The following is a 21,842-nucleotide window of genomic DNA, read 5'->3' on the forward strand; positions in this document are numbered from 1 at the left end:
CTTAATATTAATAGCATCCTTTTATAGATAATTGTATCTCATTCAATCTTCTTCTGGTGGCACATTGTTAGAGGAGTCATGGCTTTGCTCTGCGTTTTTGTCAAGTTCTTGTTAGCTGTTATACCTCTGAACAGTATGACTAGAAGCCAGTGGTTAAGTGATTTTAGATCTGGAATTATTCTAAAGCTTAATTGGAGACTGGGGGTTATTAGCCAGCCAAAGTGAACATGCTTCAGTATTTGAACACATCATTATGGTCACAGCCATGCTGGCTCAACTAAACGCTGCTCTTCTGCACTGTGGGGGTGGAGTGTCAGTCACTAGGAATGCCAAAGTGCACTTGGCGGGGGAACGCATGCTCCGAGTGACTTTTATGACATTAGCTGGGAGCTTCGAGTAGTCGAGCATTCTTTCTCCCTGAGCTTTGAGCATTCTCTCTCCCTGTCATGCACATCCTGAGATTCCTCTGTACACTCCCTTACATGAACACATGACTTCATGGGTTTCTAACCTATCGACTGGCGCAGTTCATGTAAGACAATCCGCTAGGTTAGCTGTACAGGGGAGCAGACAGGATAAGCAATTAGCATGCACAAGCATCATTGCTTACTCTAATTCCTAGTGCGCTTGTGGGTTTTTTGTTTTCTAAAACCCAAAGAAAATCTGTTTACTTGTGTAATAGAGACACTAAAAACCCCTTTGCCTTTTCAGCCATTGCCCCCCATCGAGCACAACGGGCCCGGTCTGGAGTACAGAGTGAGTTACCGACTGCAAGGCACCGACGAGGACTGGCACGAACACATGGTGAAGAGGCACTCGTTCGTGGTGAAGAACACGCCCACGTTCGTCCCTTACGAGGTCAGGATCCAGGCCAGGAACCACATCGGCTGGGCCCCGGAGCCCAGGACCGTGGTCGGCTACTCGGGGGAAGACTGTAAGTCAGCAATGCTCCGCCCTTCTTCTCGAAAGCATGCGTGCCGCTGGTGCGAGAGGCATTTCCCATACACCTCTGTAAGCACTCCCCCTCTCCACATGTGCTACACACGTGGGCCACGTATGCTACACATGTGGGCGGAGAATCAACAAGCCTAGTGGGCGGTGACCTTATGATAAAATGCTGTCTGTGCTCTGCACAATTATCCGTGCGCTTGGCCTGCTACGGCGATCCGTTTCCCTTTATTGAGGTTATAAAACAGTACGCGGGGGACGATATCCTCACATTGAGGCCTGGTCCCCTTCCGCAGACTGACAAATGAAATGCAGGCTGTGAGCTATTTACATTTTCCGCTCTAATTATTCATCTTAGCTTCAGTTTTCTTGTGGAGCTGCTCTCCCGATGGTATCTTAGGCCGCTTGTTCTCTGTGTAGAAGGATTAGCCTATGTCTTCCCTCTGCTTTTATCCCTCTCTCACTCGCTCTCGATCACTCTCTCTCTCTCTCTCTGTCAGCTCGCTCTCTCTCTCTCTCTCTCTCTCTCTCTCTCTCTCTCTCTCTCTCTCTCTCTCTCTCTCTGTTTGCTTAGTTTGTAGCTTTTTTGGTCAATGCAATGAATCTGAAAGCTTCCTTTATTTACGTAATACTAGCCCTTGTTAAGCAAGTGAAATGCACTCCTTAGACGTAGAATAGTAAACAATGTTTCAGAGAAACACACTTTCAGTGTTTAGAGAAGGGAATGTGTTTATTTAAAAAAAGACACCACGCTGTTACTGGTGGCAACACATATACCAAATTTACTTTTGAAATGACGCTGCACTTCTGTGCCTGTGTCAGGAGCACACCTGGAGCAGGGGCTTTCTCAGTCATTATCCTGACATACTGTAGCTTCAGGAAGCTTATATGGGGCTTTTATTTTGATTTGGTGTGTGTCTGCATGTGTATGTCTGTGTGTGTGTGTGTGTGTGTGTGTGTGTGTGTGTGTGTGTGTGCCTGCAGTTCCATCAGCCGCACCAGATGACGTGGCGGTGGAGGTGATGAATAGCACCCTGGTGAAGGTCAGCTGGAGCCATGTTCACAAGGACAAGCTGCAGGGCCATCTGGGAGGATACAGGGTAATCCCTTACACACATCCTTCAGCTTTTCTAGTCCTCGTTTCGAAGGCCGCTGCCCCCGGGCGGACCTCAGGCTATGACCTCTCCCACACTGGCATGGCCTCGTGCCACTCCACACCCCCACCAGCTCCGCGGTTTCAGCCACAGGACAGGATGGTCCTTACACCATGCCTACAGCATTATTTTTGTGCCACAGTTCAGCAAGTGGATATTTTATGCAGACACAAACATTTTTGGACATGCATAAAGGAAATGTTATATAGAAATCTATTATCACATGGGAAGTGATTTTTGAGAAAATAACAAATGTTGTAGTCAATAAAAGTTTGTTTGATTGCTACTACCCTCATATACACAGAACTCTAACCTTTCTGTGCTCACTCTTGCTCTCCTGTGCCACTGATGTCTCACTCTTCCTCTCTCATCTCTAATCTGCACACTCCATAATTACAGTGTTATAATATGCCACAATTTCAGCCAATCAGAAATGACAGCGGTATTTTCTGATTGGTTAACAAGCTATCTAATCAGAAAGTTGATTTTATGATGACGGCAGAAAGACTAGTGGGAAATCTGAGAAAATTTATGTAGGTGTTGAGTTAGTACAAATTACTTACTAGCATGCTGGCTAACCACTTTATATTACCTGACTCATAAAAACCATAAATACAAATAAAAACCATAACAATTCTAACAAACAGATATAAAACAGGAGTGTGATGTATTGGCTTGTTGAGAGTGAATGGAAGACATTTAATCAGATTGCCTTCCGTCTTTGCCATTGTCGTGAAATCAGCATTCTGATTGGTAAGCAATCCATCTAATCAGAAAAGACCTCTGACATTTCTGATTGGCTGAAATTGTGGCACATTATAATGCTGTACGTGGAGTGAGCGTTCAGATTAGAGATGTGGAGAGAGGAAGAGTGGGCACAGAAAGGTTACAGATCTGTCTATGTGAGGGTAGTAGCAACCATGCAAATAAACTCTTACTGGGCACAGCGTTCAGTGTGGCTTTCTCAAAAATAATCATTCCTCGCATTATAATAGATTTCTACATGCCGTTGCCTTTATGAGTGTGCACAAAAACCTTTTTCCTCATATGCGCAGAAATATGGCACAAAATTACAGGCCCAGTGTTTGTTTTACATACATGTTTCCTGCTCGCTACATTGCCGCACACCATGCTGAGCCCTGTCCCGCTCCACCGTGTGTCGCCAGGTGAACTGGTGGCGTGTGCGCAGTCTTCTAGACACAAGGAAGACGCACGGAGATAAACACACACTGACGTTTCCCGGAGACAGGATCCATGCTCACATTCCAGGACTGCGGCCCTTCTCTGAATACAGCCTTAGTGTCACGGCCTTCAACGGTCGGGGCAATGGACCAGGCAGCCACCCTGTCAGTTTCAAAACTCCAGAGGGAGGTAGGAGCCAAAGAAATGGCAGTTATTCGATATTTAAAATGTCAAGAAATTAGCTAAATTTTGATGAACATTTTTTTTTTTTTCAAAAATTTTGGAAAAATTTATATCAAATTGCTTACTGAAACAAAACTTTCACTTTTCCCCTCTAGTTCCAGACCAAGCTGCAGGTTTCAGGGCTACTGATATTCAGAAGCATGCAGTCACGCTTACCTGGTCTCCTCCATTGGAGGCCAGTGGTGTCCTGACCGGCTATGTCCTGCAGTACCAGCTAAGTATGTCATACCCCTGCCACCTCTCCAACTGTGCAGCTGCCCTCCTGCATCTCCTCAGCATAGTCATTCCTGCATGTCACCACTAGGGGGTACTGTTGTGCCACCTACCCACAAAGGTTGAGTCAGCGTCTGCTCTGTGTAGAGAGACATCTGCCTGCCCCAAGCCTAACCAGCTCCAGATGTGGTGTAGTTTTTTAGAACTTGTTAGATTTTTTTGGGGGTGTGCATAGGCGCATATGTATCTAACATTGATAGTCATGTGATAGCACACTCAAGGATGCACAGGAACAGTTGTAGTGCATGACGACTGTAAAGCAAGAAAATCAGAAACAGGACTTGATGCCAGCTGTAGTGATCAGGTGAACAGAATAATGAATTTGTGGTTCGACCTCCAAACTGATACGAAGGTCCCACTTTACCATCAAAGGAAATGATTTTTGGGAAGCCCACGAGATCTGTAAGTTAGCGTCAGTACAAAGGCACGCGGACTGACACTGGCAGGTCACAGCTTCTAAAAGCACATTCAACCCAAGAAACACCAATGTTGTAAAGTGTTTTGTTGCCGACCACTTTACTTGGTCTCCAGGAGATTGCCTGCTCACAAATGTCCTGTAGCTTTTGTTCAGCATTTGCCATGGCAGTGTTTTCAGGCCAGAAATATTTCTCGATCCCTCTCTGACCACAGACCAGCGATTTGGCAAACACGCGTATTACTCATTGCCCTTCTGGCCTTCAAGCTGGAATAAAGATGAAGACGGTTATAATACGCATGGCCTGGGAGGGTTTGTTAGCTAATTGTGTTTGATGATGCAGCTGATCGCTGTGGCTGAGTGCCATGCCACATATTAAAAGGAGGGCCATTTTTATCATGGGAGTGCAAAAGAGTCCCCCGGTTGCCCTTTGAAGTCGGCTTTTTGAAGTCCCCTCGAAGGAAGCGGTGTGTAAAATGCTGGTGATAATGCACCCAGCTGTCCGCCCATGGCACACAACGGTGCCCAGAATTTAAAAACGCCGGCGCACAGATGTCTCGCAGCCAAGCCTGGCTGTGCCGAGCTTTTACGCAGTCAATATTTCATGCTCAGCACAGACAGTGGTGAGAATATTCAGAGATAATGTTTTAACACCTTGGGCAGACACGAACCCTATGAGTGTGTCAGCGAATGAGCTGATTTCAGGCTGGGCTGGACTTGCCTGATACTTTCACAATACGTTCAGCTTGGCACATATAGCCGGGTGTCCAAACACGGCTACTTTTGCCATGTTTTATGTATGCTGTTATTACTGAGTGGTGCTATGTTCACATTGTTTTGTACAAGTGTTATGTCTTTTATCATTTAGTACACTGGTGTACATAAACAAATAGATTTATTTATAGTATTAGTTCATGAAAGTTTCACTCACATTCCTGTAAGACTAACTTCAAAGGTTAGTGGTTTCCCATATTCAGACATATCCTACTCAAGTAATCATTAAGTCCGCCAAAAGCCGAATCATGAAAGAGCCAAGAAGCCACTAACCTGGGCAGTGCAGGGGCGAAGCAGGTTGCGTCCCACTCAATCCTATGTTCCTGTTTCAGTCAACAGCACTGAGGAGGTGGGGCCCTTGCTCTCCGTGAACATCACCAGCGCCGACGCCAGCAAGTGGCTACTGCTGGACCTGGAGCCCATGAGCCGCTACAGGTTCTACCTGCGCTGCTGCACTCGAGCGGGCTGTGGGCCAGCGGCCAGTGAGGAGAGCACCACTGGGCCAGAAGCACGTGAGTGGATACTACGGCCACCTCCTCCAGACTTACCCCCACAGGCATTTGGCTTTGCATCTGGGGGGCCAGGCTTTGTGTTTTATGTATGAATTATGGGGGAATGCGACGGGAGAGTGCTTCAAACTCCCATCACAACAAGTTTTGTATACGCCAGTCTAAGCAGTTCTTTATGGCTAAACAATGTCATAGTGACACGGGTGCGGCTCATTTGTCATTGTCGAGGAAAGAGCAAGTGCCTATTGATTTGGGAGGAGGGTGAAAACTTTAGAAAAGGAAAAAAGTTACTTTTGGGATAGGAAAAGGTGGATACTCATCATTTTGAAGATGATAGTGAGGTGATATTCAGTCTTATGAGCCAGTAGGTGCAGTATGGTATGTAGTGTTTCGCATACTTAATATCTAAAAAAAAAAGATGATTGATAAAGTGCAATTTATTATTCTTACTTGACTGCAGATTCACACAGCTTCAACATAGATCTCATCAAAGCCACAGTCCTGCAATGGCAATATTCATATGCTGCACAGTAGTACAAAACAAGCAGGAAAATGGCTTCTTAGATATGGAGTTTGATATCTTTCATCCCCTTTATCAGAAACAGACCATTAAAAGCACTGTGTCGTGCCATGTGGCCAAAATGATAGGGAAATGGGAATATACATCTTCCAGCCTGAAGATTAAACTCGAAGTCCCACAGTAATGCAGCCATCCATTTGAACATCCTGATTTTCCAGGAGATCAGGATCTCTCCATGCACGCTGTATGGGTGCCTCTCCTTTCCAGAGCTCCTGGAATACACAGTGCTTTTGCGGGAGAGTAGGTGCTCCTGTCTGCTTTCAGTGTCTGCCATCTTTTGCATGTCTCTTTTAAACACTTTTGTTGTTTTTTTCACCAGCTTCAAGAGATGTCCCTGTTTTCAGCATCAGTATGAAGCTTTCTACTTCTGGTAGCTGTAGATCTAGCAAAAACAGAGTTTGGAGCATAAACATTAGGCCGGTAACACAAGGAACCTTTTTTGTTTGTTTGTTGGATTTTTGTTTTTCCATAATCACGTAACATTATGGCGAGGAGACAGTAAAGTAGCTTGAGCTTTGTTTCACTTGCTTGTCATGGTAGTAGTTCAGTTCAAACCCAGCTGGATAGTCATACATGCTGTCATATTGCTTCTCCTCAGAAATGGCTGTAACTGTCATAGAAGAGAGAAGCCATTAAATTAACAAATTAACATCTGCTACTGTGTTTAGCAACTACTTCTGTGGTGTTCACGTAAAACTGTTCTTGACAGGACTAAAGATGTTCCTTTAATAAAAGAATCCAGCCTCAAATTTCCCTCATGTCCAGTAGCTGTACTCAGTGCTACTAACAGCAGTACTTCAGTAGAATATAGCAGAATATGTTGCATCTAGTAATAAACAACCTTTGCTATAAAGATTTAGTAGAGAAACTCAAGATCTTATCTTTCTTTTCAGGACATCCCAGAACCCATTCTCCCCCAAGAACATCTACCATCTCCTTTGTGGCTAACACCACACTTTCTTCTATATGTACAAACATGAGTCCATCCAAAATTGGTGTCATGATACTGCACAGCGAGTGTTGAACATAATGGATACATAAGCGTTGACGAGCAGATCCTCCTTCTGCTTACTCCTTCGGGGGGAGACCAAACTCTCCAGGTTGAGGAACAGCATCACGTTACGTGTCCACCGATCACGCGCGATGCCCCAGATGGATAAGCTTTGTCAAGCGGGTGGAAAACCTTTCACAAAACAAACAGCTAGAACCAGCTCAGGCAGCAGCGCAGACATCTTCTTATCCGGAGGTAGGAACGTGAGAGACAGAGAGGGAGAGGGAGGGGATGAGGAAGAGGGTGAAATAGAGAGAGAGACTGAGGGTGAGAAAGAGGGAGAGAGGGAAAGAGGCTGAAGGGGAGAGAGAGGCTGAGGGAGACTGAGGGAGACTGACATGCCTGCCACTGTTTGGATAAGTAGGAGCTGTTGAAAGCTGTGGATCAGAGCGTTTTTGGGTGGCACACTGCGAGAGCGCTCCCCTGGCTGTTAGGTTTTCGGGCCCTACAGGACACAGCGGCACACGACGGGGCCTTGTCTCCCCTGCTGTGCTGGCAGATGCTTCCTGTAGCATTTAATCCCAGTGCAGGTGGGCGACAGACCCAGCCAACAGTGCTCGATATTTATAGAACCTCCCCACGTCCATACCCCGACCCCGTTTGTTTTTTCTTTCCTTGTGGCAGGAATGCGTCATAGCGAGCTGCCAATGTTACGCACCTGCTGCCGCGCCAGGGAGAAAAGGAGCACGTCTGCAATTAGAGGGTGACATTTTCAAACCTCACAGTGGGCAGGGAAAGCACCAGTGGCCTCAGTCACAGATGTGCTGGAGAAACGCTAACCTAAGAAAGATGTGGTATGGGCGTGATTAGCACGCCTGGCCTCGAGGAGAGAGGCGCCATGATTGAGATGTACATTAAGCAAAGCTGACAGCTCAAGACACTTTGCCTAATTGGAAAACCTGAAAGTGGTAAAAACAATTAGCTTAGTGTTCTCTTTTAGACTAACGTCCACATTACACAGTGCAAACCCTAACCGTTCATTGCTTTGCTATCGTATATTTCTATTTCTTTTGTTTTATATTTGCTTGCTTCTTTATTTACTTCCTGAACCTAGCACAAGCCAGCTATCTGTTGAAATCTCCTTTGCTCCAAACAACCAAACAGACTTCAATTAGTCATTTAGCAACAGGAGACTAAAACGTCCAGCAGGTTGCCAGCACAGCAGAGGCACTGCTTGTCTGGGGCCTCCAAATTTGCTTCATCGTTGGTGTCATATTTTTCTCTTAGCGATTTCATTTCAAAAGCAGTCGTTTATTTCTGTTCCGGGGGCTAGTTTAGCGTCTTAATGTACTTGACAATGTTCCATGGCGTGAAATTTTTTGAATTGGAAAGCGATGCTCCAGTTATGCTAATAGCCGATATTTTATTCAGGTCAGATTTTTGATAAGGCCATATGCTAATGGAGATGAGGCAAATGAAAACAGAGCCCTCCAGCAGCTCACCTCTCCTAACTAACGGAGTCGTTGCTTGAACAGATCCTTCCTCTGTTTTTCTGCTCTTTCTTTTCCTTCTTATTTTTAATCTGTCAGTGCAAGCTCTGTCGAATTTTAGTGCCTCAGTGACAATTTTGCAAATGTCCGCCGGACTTTTGGGGAAGGAGCAAATGGATTCAGAGTTGTATGTTGCGTATATGAACAACTCTAAGCACATCTTACCGCTCTTTATCATCTCTGACTTTGTAGCTTGCAAAGTTACTTAAGGTAAAGTAACCACAAAGTCAAAGTAGCTTAAGGTAGCTTGTGCCAGTGTGACTGGCAGATGCAGAAAAGCCCTAATCCCATAAGACCTAGTCTATTGTTGGCCATTCACTAGACATCTTTACTCTTTAATTACTTTAGAGTTACAAATTTGTAGATACGCCGAGGTGGCAGTCCTAGGGTTTAAAGGGTTAAAAAGCAATATGATGGATACATTCACAAAATAAATGGTTTGAGTATATCCTTCGCCTTTTACCCTCGTCTTGAGTTTGGATTTAACTTGACTTGACTTTTGTATGAGACTTTTGTATGTATCACTATGGTTCTGTGGCAGCAGTACTGGACTGTTAACACCTCTCTGGTTAGGCACTTGCTGTAGGTAAAGGTAAATGCCAGATAGTCGAAGCGGGTTAACTCTTCTAAGACTTTCATCTTCTAAGACTGGTCATTGAGAAGTCAGATCCTGGAACAGAGTACACCATATGGCTTATGACTAAAGACTGGCTTGATAATTCTAGAATTTATGAAGCTACCTGGACGAGAGCCAAAATTAAGGGGAGAGAGGTCTCCACTTATGACCGGGAAGGCCAGTGCTGCTTTTCATAGCTGTTCATATTGTCCAATCCATAAGCTACGGTCCTTAAACAAACTTATCACGTGTGAGCTGTCCATCCCCTACCATGTGTTCTGTCACCGACTTGATGAAAAGGAATTATGCTTAAACAGCACCTTCCGCTGATTAATTAGACAAGCGGCTTGGCTGTTTAATATTCATTTGGGTGCATTTACATTCCCGCCACTGATTCTCCAGTCACCCGTTCGCTGTCCGACAGCCCCTTGTCAACGTAAGCCATCAATCTGGCGCCCCTGGTGAGAAAGGTCAGGGGGCACTTTGTGATCAGGCATTGTGTATCACACAGGTCTGGCCAGCATCCACGGCAGTGTCTCCAACCAGGGCTGGTTCATCGGGCTGATGTGCGCTGTGGCCCTCCTCACCCTCGTCATGCTCGTCGCCTGCTTTGTGAACAGGAACAAAGGGGGGAAATATTCTGGTAAGGGTTTGCCCCCCCCCGTACCATGGCCCTGCCACCCCAGCGAACTCCTTCCACCCGTTTGTGTTTGCTCAGCAGCCATTTAGCCCACTGGGTATGGCAGACTGCTGGGATGACAATTTGTGGAGAAAAAGAAAGAAGACAGAATAAACAAAGAAAAAAACAAAAAAAAAAATTAAAAAGGAAAACAGCAAGCATATAGATAAAATACATGGAAAAAAAAAACATCACTGGATGACTGCTTTCGCTCCTATATTTATAAGTTCAGCATCAGAGCGGAGAGCGACCGTTTGTATTAAATGTGTCTAACATGTTCTATTTAGAGAATGCAAATGGAGTCAGACTCACAATGGGAACAGAGTGCAAAAAACACTTGCACAGAGCAGGCGTGAACAACAGTGGCATACCTGAGAACTAAATGATGGAATGGCTGTGAGAGCTCTGCATTAGCACTGCAAGATCTTTTCCTGTGTTAATCCCAAAACGCCTCTGTAACCGCACCCTGTAAGAGGAGCTGGTCTCTGACTAATCGGCCGCTAACAGAGATTGGAATGCTACGTAATAAACAGAGGAACATCCAAAGTGCATGCATCCTAATTTGTTGTAATTATTAGTCATATCTTGCTGTTGCCATTATAGAGCACACTGCAGTATTAATGACTATATAGTTGCAATCTATCTGCATATATCAGTTTTTTTAATTTATTGGCTCATTTACTTTAAGTGTAACTGTGTTAGTGATATTAAAGGAACCAATTTTCTCCCCTTTCAGTGAAAGAGAAGGAAGACCTCCATCCAGACGTGGAGTCACAAGGCATGAACGATGACACCTTCTGTGAATACAGGTAGACTAAATCTAAGTCCATAGCTCTGAGAAGAGCCAAAACATTGTCATATCCTGGCAAAGTATTAAATATTGCACTCTGTGCCACTGTATTGTATCATAACTATCTTCTTCTTTTCTGTACTGTGCTTTTCTTGTCATGGCTCAAAAGAGATCCTTATATACACGAGCAAAACACGGAGCGGCCTGCCAGCCTGAGCTCTGGAGGCGTTACGAGCTGAGTAACGACCACACGTACGTGCTGAACAACGGCGGCAAGCCCCTGCCCCGGTGCTCAGGCGTCATTGGCTCTGATGCAGTGCTGCTATTTCGCAATGCTTTGTGGGTACCTAGCGTGCTGTGGAAGGAATTAGAGGAGTAATTGTATCACCATTAAATTGAAACACTTTTGTTTTTGGGGGAAAGGAATAAAGAGGAGCCTGCCCAACACTCAGCGGGGTGATGACTGGGGATGGGGGGATGGGGGATTTGGGCTAGGGCACAATCTGGTTTAATTGAAAGGCACTTATCTCTAGGGCAGCGATATCTGTGTTCGTTTCATTAATCTTTCAGTGATCCAATTCATAACTGTGTTCCAAAGGCTCTCTCTATGTAGACACAAACATGGGAAGGCAATCACTTGAAACAGTAGATTATCTAAGACCTGGCTGAGATAAATGAGGATGGTGGATAAACCAAGCGGCGGTTATGAACCCACTCGCTTTCTTCAGGTCTGCGCGCGAAACCCGAGAGCACAATCCACAGAACATGTATCTACACTTGTGGGGGGGGTGTTGGTTGGGGTGGACGGGCTGAGAATACACATGCATCACGAACAGCAGGGCAGCATACTGAGAATACACTGTGCAGAGTACTTCCACAAATCTTAATCGTAATGTTTCTCCCCACACAAATCAAACTAAAGTGGGCCTCCTGTAAAGGCGAAAGCAGGTGTTGCTGTAAGCTCTCCCACACCTGCAGCTTCTCATAGGCAGCGAAAGGAATGAGGAATTAGAATCATTCATTTGCAGTTTAAAAAGGGAAACTGGTCTTCCCTTTTTTTTTTTTTTTTTTTTTTTTAACTCATTTCAAAATCATCCACTCAGTTTCGCATGCACCCCCTTGGGTAATTTTGAAATGAATGGACGTGAATGAGTCAAACTGAACATCCAGCCAGAGGGTGAAGCAATTTCATGCAAATGTTACCTATGCATTAAATGTAGCTAGTCCTTGAAAAGTCTGCCAGAGCATTCTGAGTAAAATGTTAATTCCTCAAGAATTGCCCATGACCGTAGACTTTAAAGGAAATGTTCACCCCAAAATGCCAGTGTGGTCAGCAGTTATTGGAAGGTAGTGAGGGCCCCATAGCATGTAATTTTGTTATGCTAAGTGACCACTATTAGCTTTCATTCACCATCACTTGAGTCCAGTACTTAGACCCAGACACGAATTTGACACTCGGATTTGGAGTTGCTCATTGGATACATGTCAGGCAATATGCGGTTCCAAGATAAATATATAATGTGCTACTGCATTGTAAGTGCTCTGTGGCGAATAGTGCTTCTGTAAAGTCACAGTATGAGTTTAGATGCAGTATAAATGCAAAAATGCAGCCATGTGTCAGATTTTACGTGTTTCACAACAATGTCTGAAAATATACGTTTTGAGGGAATATGGTTTTAAGCCATGTAGCAGAAGCCAAATAACAATTGGCCAGCACACAACTGGTTTGGACCAGATCACCTAGAGTAAGTAGATCCTGATTTAGATTAATTTTGGAAATGTACGTGTAAACTCATACTGAAGATGACTTTAGCCTCGCCCCATCATTGGGGTGCAGTTATTCACAAGGCGGACTTGGATTCAGCCTCGAGTCACAATTCCTCGGACTTGATTAGAACTCGACCCTGACATTGCTGTCGATGTGAGCGTTTTGGGGCGTATCGGTCCTTTAATCTTGAGCAGGTAGAGTTGCCATGGCAGCGCTATGTGGTCCATTCTCCTTGCTTGTACTGTTTTCTGTAATCCAGTGACAATGATGAGAAGCCACTGAGAGGTAGCCAGCACACTCTGACTGGGGACATGAAAGGAGGCGACAGCGGGGACAGCATGGTGGACTACGGCGACGAAGACGCACATTTCAACGAAGACGGGTCCTTCATTGGAGAGTATGCAGGACGCAAGGAAAGGTCCTCCATGGAAATCAAAGGAACCAATCAGAGCACAGCATAATGGACAGATTGTTTTGGACATTGCTTACATAATCTGGCAGAACGGAGGGACAAAAAAGGACTAAAAAAAAACCTACATAAAAATAAATTGACATAATCCACCTGAAACGCATTCAAAAGGGTGGGGGGGTTAATGTGTTTATTGTCAATCACACTGTCATACTTATTTTATAAAGTTTAGTTTCACACGTTGTAACAGATCAATCATTTCAGCTGTATATACTTTTATCAGGTGGGTTTTTTGTTTGTGTATTGTTTCAAACCGGTCGAGTCAACTTCTGAGCTACCGGCACTTCCTTCTTTCTTTCTTTCTTTCTTTCTGTAAGTGCAGCTTGTGTTTGTAATACTGATGATGGAAAAGAGGAGAAAAAAAGGCTCCTGTCTTAATTTGTTATATGCAGTGAGGTCTCTGTGTTCTTTCACATATGTCTCCACTTGTAGTCAAGCAGGTATTCTGAGTCTTGTTTTTTTTTGTATTTTTTTCATTTTTATTTTTTTGTCTTCTCTGTTCATTCAAGGCAAATATTATTGACATTTTATATCTCGATATGCATTCATTAAATGTGGTTTAATATGTGTACAAGAAGTTTATTAATTTATTTCTTTTTTAAAAGTTGCTGACTAGAGGACAAAGGAGGAAATGAGGGCTGAATTTTCAAGCAATTACCTTGCATACTATTGCGTGATGAACATCCAGCTTTGATAGCAGTTCACGACACAGTAACCATTTTCATAGTACACCAGTATATCAGTACCAGTACAGTAACACCAGGTTACCTTGCGCTTCCCTTTTAATTGGTGATCTGACAAAATCGTGTTGTATCATACAGTAATTTAAAAACACTTACATGTTACATGACCTCCGATGTCTTGTTTATATCACGTGAGCTCTGTACCCACACCACCACTGTACACATGTGCTCTCTAACCCCACTGTAAACAGTGGTACAGCTATAGGGCAGTTGTGGTGCTTTTTCACCAATTCATAATCTGTGCTTTAGGACAAAGCATAATTCTGCCTCAAGATTTGAACCAATACACTTTGTTTAGGTAAGCAAAGTGGTATATTTAGACAATTTGGTTCAAGATATTAGTTCTATGAGCATAACTCAAATGTCATATATTAAGCCACTGTATTCTTATTACTGTCCATCTTTCTAATTCTAAAGAAGGTAACATGCACACATGTATGTTTTGTCTTCTAACCGTATCTTTGAAATGATTTGGATTGTTGAACCAACATAGCACAATTTCAATGGCATCAGGTTACTTTTTTGTGTAGACATGTTTGTTTGCATGTTTATGGATATTTAATGTCTTTCGAGCAACAATTTGACATTAAATTTTATTACTTTTATTCATTTTGAGTTTGGTGACTAAGACAAGACTATTGCTTTGCTGCTTGATTTCACTTTCAAGTCAACTTAAAGAAAATGACTAAGGGGACCAGTTGCATCTTTTTTTTTTAATCCCATTTTCCTTCCACAGTTAGTCATGCCAAACCCCACCCACCAGTTACCTAGTTCTCTGTCTTACAACAACTACTAACCACAGAGGTCGTGGTGAGCATGTGTATCATGCTAGACACATGAAGTCAATCATCACATCTTTTTAAGATGCAGCCCATGCACACACTCAGAGGAAACTTTGAGCACACAGATGATCACGATTGGCTAATATCACCGTTAGTGACGGGCCAGAGGCATGCCATCACTCCCACTCAGAGAGCAGCACTAATTTTGCTCCCAACCACAGATGGTTAAGGTTTCATTGGGACTTGAACCAGGAAGCCTAAGATGACAGGGTGAGCACTTTTCTGGGTAGGTTTTTCAAATAAACTTACCCAGATAAAATAAAGGTTTTGTGTGGCCTTGTGTCTTAATTGTCCTCCAGATTTATTAAGTAAACCATAAAAGAAATTTTAAATGCCAGTGTTGACATAATGAATGTGCTTATAGATAAGTGGTAATGTGCATATGTCATCATTCTTATTGGTGGTTATTCGCTATTCTTTTGTAGACATTTTTAGTTTAGTTGTTCCTTTAACCACTACACCACTGCCTAGGAACTATTAGGAAGATGTACTGTAAAACGTACCAGTAAATGCAATATGAAGAAACATGGCATACACAACAAGACAATTGTGAATCTGAGAACATGACAGACCTTGAGGCAGACTACAACCACAGAAGATCCCATCAGGTTCCACTCCTGCCAGCCAAGAGTCTGTGTCTACAGTAGGCTCAGGCTCACCAAAGCTGCACAGCTAAAGATTGGTAATATGCTACCTAGTCAATTCTGGATCTTGATTACTGCTGTGGCATGCAGATGGCAGGGTCAGAAACAGCTTATGAAACCAGCATTCCTTGCTTGTAACAACAGTTCAGGTTGGTGATGGTGGTAGTGTAATGGTGTGGGGAATGTTGCCTTGGCAGACATTGGGCCCCCCAATATCAGTTGAGCATCATTTGAATGCCAGCCTAAATCTTGTTGCTGAGCATGTGAATCCCTTTATAGCCACAATTAACACATCTTCTAACTGTTACTTACAGCATAATAATGTACCATGTTATAAAGCAAGTCATCTTAAACTGGTGCCATGACCATGACCATGACAATGACTTTGGTGCAATTCAGTGTACATCTTATTCACAACATCTGACTCCAGTAGCATACCTTAAGGATGTGGTAACTTGGGCAGGGGGGGGGGGGGGTATCGGTCACAGCATGAATGTAGAGCTGAAAGTCTGCAGCAATTACCTGATGCAATCAGGCCAAGACTGCCCAAGATCTCCAAGGAATGTTCCCATTATCTTTTGGAATTGACACAACAAAGAAGAGCGGCTGTTCTGAGGGCAAATGGGGCTCCTACCCAGCGTTAGTATGATGTTATAAAGTGGTGGTCTAGTGTAGATCTTTGACCTCAGTGAAATGCCAATTTAAAAGTATGTCCTTCTCATTGCAAACACATTTGAAAATTAGATTTTTTTGAGTAAACAAAACTTTTGTTAATACAGGAGGGTTCAACTTACTTTGCCCTACCTTTTTATATGAGAACTGTGTTTTTTCTACTTGTGTGCTAACATTGACAATCAGTGGGTTAGGAACTCACAGGCTTTTAAGTATGGCTTTCTGTCCTAACCTAAGTGCGGCAGTTAGGAGTCTGCAGTGTGAGCGTTTATGTAATGAATTGCTGCATGAGGGGCATCCTTAAGTGTACAAAGAAGTTCATTACTGTAAAGGAAAAAAAAACAAAACAGAAGAGGCGCTATGCCGTCCATCAAGAACATTGACTGGACTGTGTGTTTGCCTCACTGCCTGCACTACAAATTCCCACAGATCCCCTATATGTTTTCCCGAGAGCACCATTCGCTCGATACACCACTCATCTTTAAATTACACTGTAAAAAAGTGTAATTTTTTCATGTACAAAGAGCACAATATGCAAATGATAGGACAGCCACTGTGAGCGGAAATAGCCCAGTGACATGGCACATGCAGACAAAAGACTCTACCTGCAGTTCATCTGTGCAGCATGCAGGACAATATTAATAATGCAACACTTTTATCTCCACAGGCCAAGCACAGGCATAAACAAATGGATTCAGTGCTAAGAAGAACAGCAGTCCATTACAGGGAGCCTAACCGCTACAAAGTGAGAGGAATGCTAAGTCGCACTGTCTTAAGGCATGAGGGTTGCACCATTTCCTGGGAAGTGATTGTAAAATGATGCCGATTTATTTTGGATTCATTCTGCCATAAAACTGGTCTCGGAGCTTTTATTGCGCCACAATCCTGAACGCTGGAGTTACGTTTAATTATCACATAAACATCCTCCTTCACACCAAAGTGAAGCTCTAGCCCACAGAGACGCTCTCCCTTTTGCCCACTTCCAGCCCTCGGTCTGTTTGAGGCACGGCGTCGCGCCCAGTGGAGAGACATACATGCGCACGAAGGTTATTAGACATGTGGGCAAAATTTCAGCCTCCTCCACAGTGCTTCCGGGACATCTGAGGGAATGATCTCAGCATATCGCAGCTCTGCAGCAAATGAATTGGTCCCCAAGTCTCAGGAGCTGTCAGCTATTCACTTTGTATGAAGGCTTCATTCATCACTAGATTTTTTTTCTTTCCCCTTGCCCATGTGAAGCAACTTTTAGCAGAAGGGAGAGAGACAGGGTGAGAAAGAAAGAGAGAGACAGAAAGGGAGAGAGAAACTTTGAGCATTTGCTTCCTTTTAAAACATGCCAACAGTTAAGGATTTTAGGGTGTAGAGTACATGACTCTTGAACTGTTCTACACAAGCAATTACTATACAAATACAGGGCATTGCATATTTTATATTACCAGAGGCAAAAGGCTTTGGAAATGTTAGGATGATGACACTTATGTTGCATATGCTGTAATATTTTTAAAGCATACTACAGAGTAAATGGGTGTGTGTGGGGGGGGGGGGGGGGTCTTAAATATATGGTATTTTAATACATTCAGAAGTAAATCTCTTTACGCTGTAAAACATTTTGGGAATGCAACAAACATCTTTTTTATAGCTTATTTTAAATGCTAATAATGGTAAATGCATTCATGCTAGCAAGAAAAATAAGGTGTTCTGGGTGTTAATACTCAGTTCATCCTCAGTATATCATTGTCTGAGGTACAATCTATAGGCTATCTGGAATTGATAGTATTATGAGGACATTTATTCCCACGCGGTTTCCCCATGTAATATGCTAGAGTACAGAGCCAAAACATCGCAAATTGTGTCGCTGTCCAAATACTTATAGAACACGCTGCATATGTGCCGCATCATTCTCCAGGACTGGCATGAGGTATACAGGTTTTTGTCCCTAGCCTATGGGCACAGGTACCTCAGCTCATAAAGCTACTGAAACAGCCCAGACGAGTTGCATTGTGGCTCCAATTAAATTCTGCAACAGTTAGAGAACAGTGCTACCGTGTGCCAGTGCTGTGGGCTGTCAGTGTACCAACATTGTGCATACTGTAACAATAATTTTTGCGAACTGGTCTTACTGTCTATCTGTGAGTCATTCTAAATGGTGTGCATCTCCCTTCGTCTGCTTGGTGACCTTGGAACAAGAGTATTTACTCTACTAATTAGTGTTGAGTGGTGTTACATTTTATTGTTCAGATGGTTAGCAGCCAGATTCCTCAGACGAGAGCTGTTATTTGAGATCAGAGCCCATTGATGGCCAAACACACTCAAAACTGCAGTAGTCAACTATCATATAATGCATATGTGATGCTTTAAAGAATGTGCATGGCATTGCAAATTAACCTTAGGGTTCACCGATGCAGCACCTTAATGGTGGTTGCTGTAGCTATGCGTGTGTAGTCCTGACAATGTGCTGCCCCTGGCATGTCAGCCAACCTGACACAGACAGCCTTTCCTAAAGCTCAGGTTACTCCATAAAGTAGGTCACAGTTCGGAACGTGGGGTCAAGAAGAGGCAATGAGGTGTCTCCAGAGATGCCATCCAGATGGAGTGGGTGTATGCTGTTCATATTAGATTAGCATCCAACGTTCAGAAATCCAGACCAGCACTGAGGCCTGGGTAAACTAAGGTAGCACTGACACCAGGACAGTGGGCTGGTTAAGATTCCCCTCGGTGTTCCCTAGCCAAGGCTTTTCACTTCCCTGAAAGCTTCACCTTTAAAATATGACACCAATATGGAGGTTATGGCCAGCATGTGTTTAACATTAATGAATGGATTATATTACAAACGTGCAATGAGATTAAAAAAACATAGAGAATAGATATGAATGGTGTGAGATTCTAACCATAAAAATGATCATTCTAAAAACAAAACAGAAAAACATGTTTTTTACAATCATTTCTTATTCATTTTTTAAAACGTAATGATTTTTTACATTTTTTTTTTTAAGCGGTCATTGTCTGCGCTTTTATATAATTTTGCTTGTTAGTCCTTGAAACCCAGCAAAAGTGTTCTCTTCAGTTCCTATAATCTATAATTTACAGGATAAGAGCATTAACTGTAGATCAGCATTACACCATTTGTGAAACAAAACACATTTGCCATGGCTGATTGGCAAGGGAACCCTATGTTGTGGATAAAGATTAGTAATTTTCCACCCCAGTCCTTGATCATTGTGTCGTTCATGGAAAAAAAATTAAAAAATAAATAAAAAATTTCAATAATGTGTGAATGTAACCAACACAGGAAGTAACTGTAGTGCTTAAAGGTTTATTTCATTGATTGATAGAATAGTTATTACCACGTTTATTCACACTGGCTGTAGTTATAGAGAATGAAAATTCACTGAAATGTGCATCTCATAGTGATATAAAATGTTCTCAGCCATAAACCACATGGCACTCCACACAAATAACTCTGTCAACAAAGCCATCAAATTAGCTCATTACCTCCCTATCAAAAATAATAGTGTTAACATATGATCTTTTATTTCACCTTATCCACATTTCCTCACCAGCTGTTTATTCATAAAAAAATGTAATAAAATTGAATAAAATGAGAAGTCAAGCATCACCGCAACATGCATACATCAACAACACTACAGAGGCAGGGCAAAGCTGAATGAAATACTATTTCTTAGATAAATAGATCTAATTGAGCAAAACAGGGCTAGGCTTTATTGAACAGTAAATCAAAAGACTCACTCATCATAGTTGCAGCAGGGAGTTTTGAACTCTACTGGGGGAGCTTGCATGCACCACCAAGGGGCACAAAAGATTTACAGATTTATTCCTGCTGTCATTGTTTTTGCAATACTGATTCATCTTTGAATCAGACATTCAGACATTACATTTGAACGTGTATAATTATTTGACAAGTGAAATCCCATCTGATGCAGTTGATTTGAGGCTGGGTATTCTTAGCTATCAACATTTACCTGTAGTAGGCTAGTAATTTTTTGTTGCAATATACTGCCAGTTTCAAACTCCTAGAGGAATCCTCAGGGAAATGTCAAAATGGCCTTCTGTGTCAGTATGATGACTAAGAGACAGCCAATGGACCAAGCCATTGTTATAAACATTGACATCACATGGGGCCGGTGTAGTAAAAATGGGATGAAATATATTTCAGGCATTGGCTAAAATATCCACTTCGCTTCTACCTTAAAGCAAATATATGACATGAAATAAATAAGCAATAAATAAGGTGCCTATGCCCCAAAAGAAATAATACTTTTTATGGACTAGCTCACTGTGAGTTAATTTAGCCAACAGTGGAAAAGGGCTTGCTGGAGGCACTTAGCGTTACCTTGGTTGCGTAATGCTAATTGTCCCTTCTTCCTTGCATTTCCTATTAGTCAATAGGAACCATCAATTGCTCAAGTTGTGTTCAGTCATAATTGTAAGTTCCTTTGGATAAAAGTGTCAGATAAATGTAAATGATTTATGCTATCGCATGAATCCCCCCAAACCCCATTCTCTTGGTGTCATAATAACTACGTCTTTTGATCTCTTTGTTGTGCTGTGATCTTATAAGATGTGATTCTTCTGGTAACTTTATTTAAAGGCAAAGGACAAAAGTTAACTACTAGCTCTTTCTCTCTGGGTGTGGGTGCATTAGGTCCATGCCGAAAGTGACATTTTTCATTTTTCACGGCTGGCTCTCCGGGAGGTGATGGCCCCGCACGCCATCTCAGGAGCTAAATGTGAAGTGGCACATTAAGTGATCTCGTCTGTACCACAACGGGAAAGGCCACCTCCCCGATCCTGTCCTGCCACGTTAACGTAGCCTTAATAGGGTAAGCAGATCTGCTGTTCAAAGCCACCAGGCCATCAGGGCTACAAGTCATGCAGTAATCCCTCACCCTGAAACATTTCCCAGTTGGTTTCAAATGCATGGCGACAGCAGACAAATGGCTGTTTGTCCAACACGTTAGGACCCATCTGCATTGCACCAAAGCAGAAAGCTAATGGCTTGCTCCTGGCTTGCAATTAGGTCTACAGTTAATGCAGGGACCAAAAAAAAGAAAAAAGAAAAGTATCTAATAAAATTATGCAAAGGCTAGTTTGTTGCAAGTATCAAAGAATCAAATGAAAAATATTTTCTCCTAAGCCTGTTAGAGTTACATCTCATTGATAAGGTAATGATGTATGCCACGGGTTGAGTGGAGATGGACTGCGATGATGGCAGTCATTTACTGCTTCTACTGAAGTAGACTAGGCCACCATCTGCAATTTTATGCTTGATTTAGAATCCCTTTATCCCCTCTTTATAGCTGCATCTTCACTATCAAATGTGCATCAAAGCCTTTTTGCTTGATCACAGAAACTGCAAGACTAATTTAATTGCCAAGATGCTCAATATTCAGAGGCCTGGACAGCCAGTACATATGGTATAGAAATTTGGTCATGATTGTTACAGCCACAAGCTTGCAGCCTCATCAAAAACAAAACACCAAATAAATGAATATTATTTTTGCTCTGAGATATATTGACACACGAAGGGACAAAATGCTTTATTGATGGATCCCTAAATATGTCTGAGCTCAGGCCTACTGATTATACCAAAAATGAGTGAAGAAGGGAAATTCCAATTTATGTGCATATAAAACACTCAACCCAAGATCATGTTGATCAAGATTCCATTCATACCTCTGGACTGATTGTGTTTGCCGTCTCAATTTTTCTCCCCTCTCGACAAATAGCTAAATAGTGTTTGTGCTTATTTGTGTGGTATGCCAAATGATTCTGAACACGTCTTGCAGCTATTTGACTGAGGATGATGTGCGCGTACAGCACCCTGCCACATTTGCTGGCCCGCACACCTGCGTATGGAGCACATGTCAGAGCTCCTTCAAGCGATTATGGTGGGGAAGCGTAGGCAAGGTGAGGTATGCACAGAATTCAGCTGGAATCAAAAGAATCCCTTCCCTGTGTCGGCGCTGACATGTGTCGGAG

General features: G+C 42.9%; 1 protein-coding gene across 14 annotated transcripts in view; it reads left to right on the plus strand.

Moving 5' to 3' along the window:
* chl1b (cell adhesion molecule L1-like b) overlaps positions 1 to 14,289 on the plus strand; it is a 58,356-nt gene extending 44,067 nt beyond the window's left edge. For all 14 annotated transcript variants that reach the window (XM_035524140.2, XM_035524143.2, XM_035524136.2 and 11 more), the window contains 8 exons: positions 712 to 934; positions 1,933 to 2,048; positions 3,269 to 3,473; positions 3,623 to 3,745; positions 5,322 to 5,501; positions 9,747 to 9,878; positions 10,651 to 10,723; positions 12,732 to 14,289. In XM_035524140.2, coding sequence (XP_035380033.1) covers positions 712 to 934; positions 1,933 to 2,048; positions 3,269 to 3,473; positions 3,623 to 3,745; positions 5,322 to 5,501; positions 9,747 to 9,878; positions 10,651 to 10,723; positions 12,732 to 12,933 — 1,254 coding nt within the window. In that variant the 3' untranslated portion in view covers positions 12,934 to 14,289. The remainder of the gene's footprint in view (positions 1 to 711; positions 935 to 1,932; positions 2,049 to 3,268; positions 3,474 to 3,622; positions 3,746 to 5,321; positions 5,502 to 9,746; positions 9,879 to 10,650; positions 10,724 to 12,731) is intronic.
* The last annotated feature ends 7,553 nt before the right edge of the window (positions 14,290 to 21,842 follow it).

The sequence above is a fragment of the Electrophorus electricus genome, chromosome 7 (genome assembly GCF_041902795.1).
Source record: "Electrophorus electricus isolate QZ-2024a chromosome 7, ASM4190279v1, whole genome shotgun sequence".
NCBI classification, from domain to species: Eukaryota; Metazoa; Chordata; class Actinopteri; order Gymnotiformes; family Gymnotidae; genus Electrophorus; species Electrophorus electricus.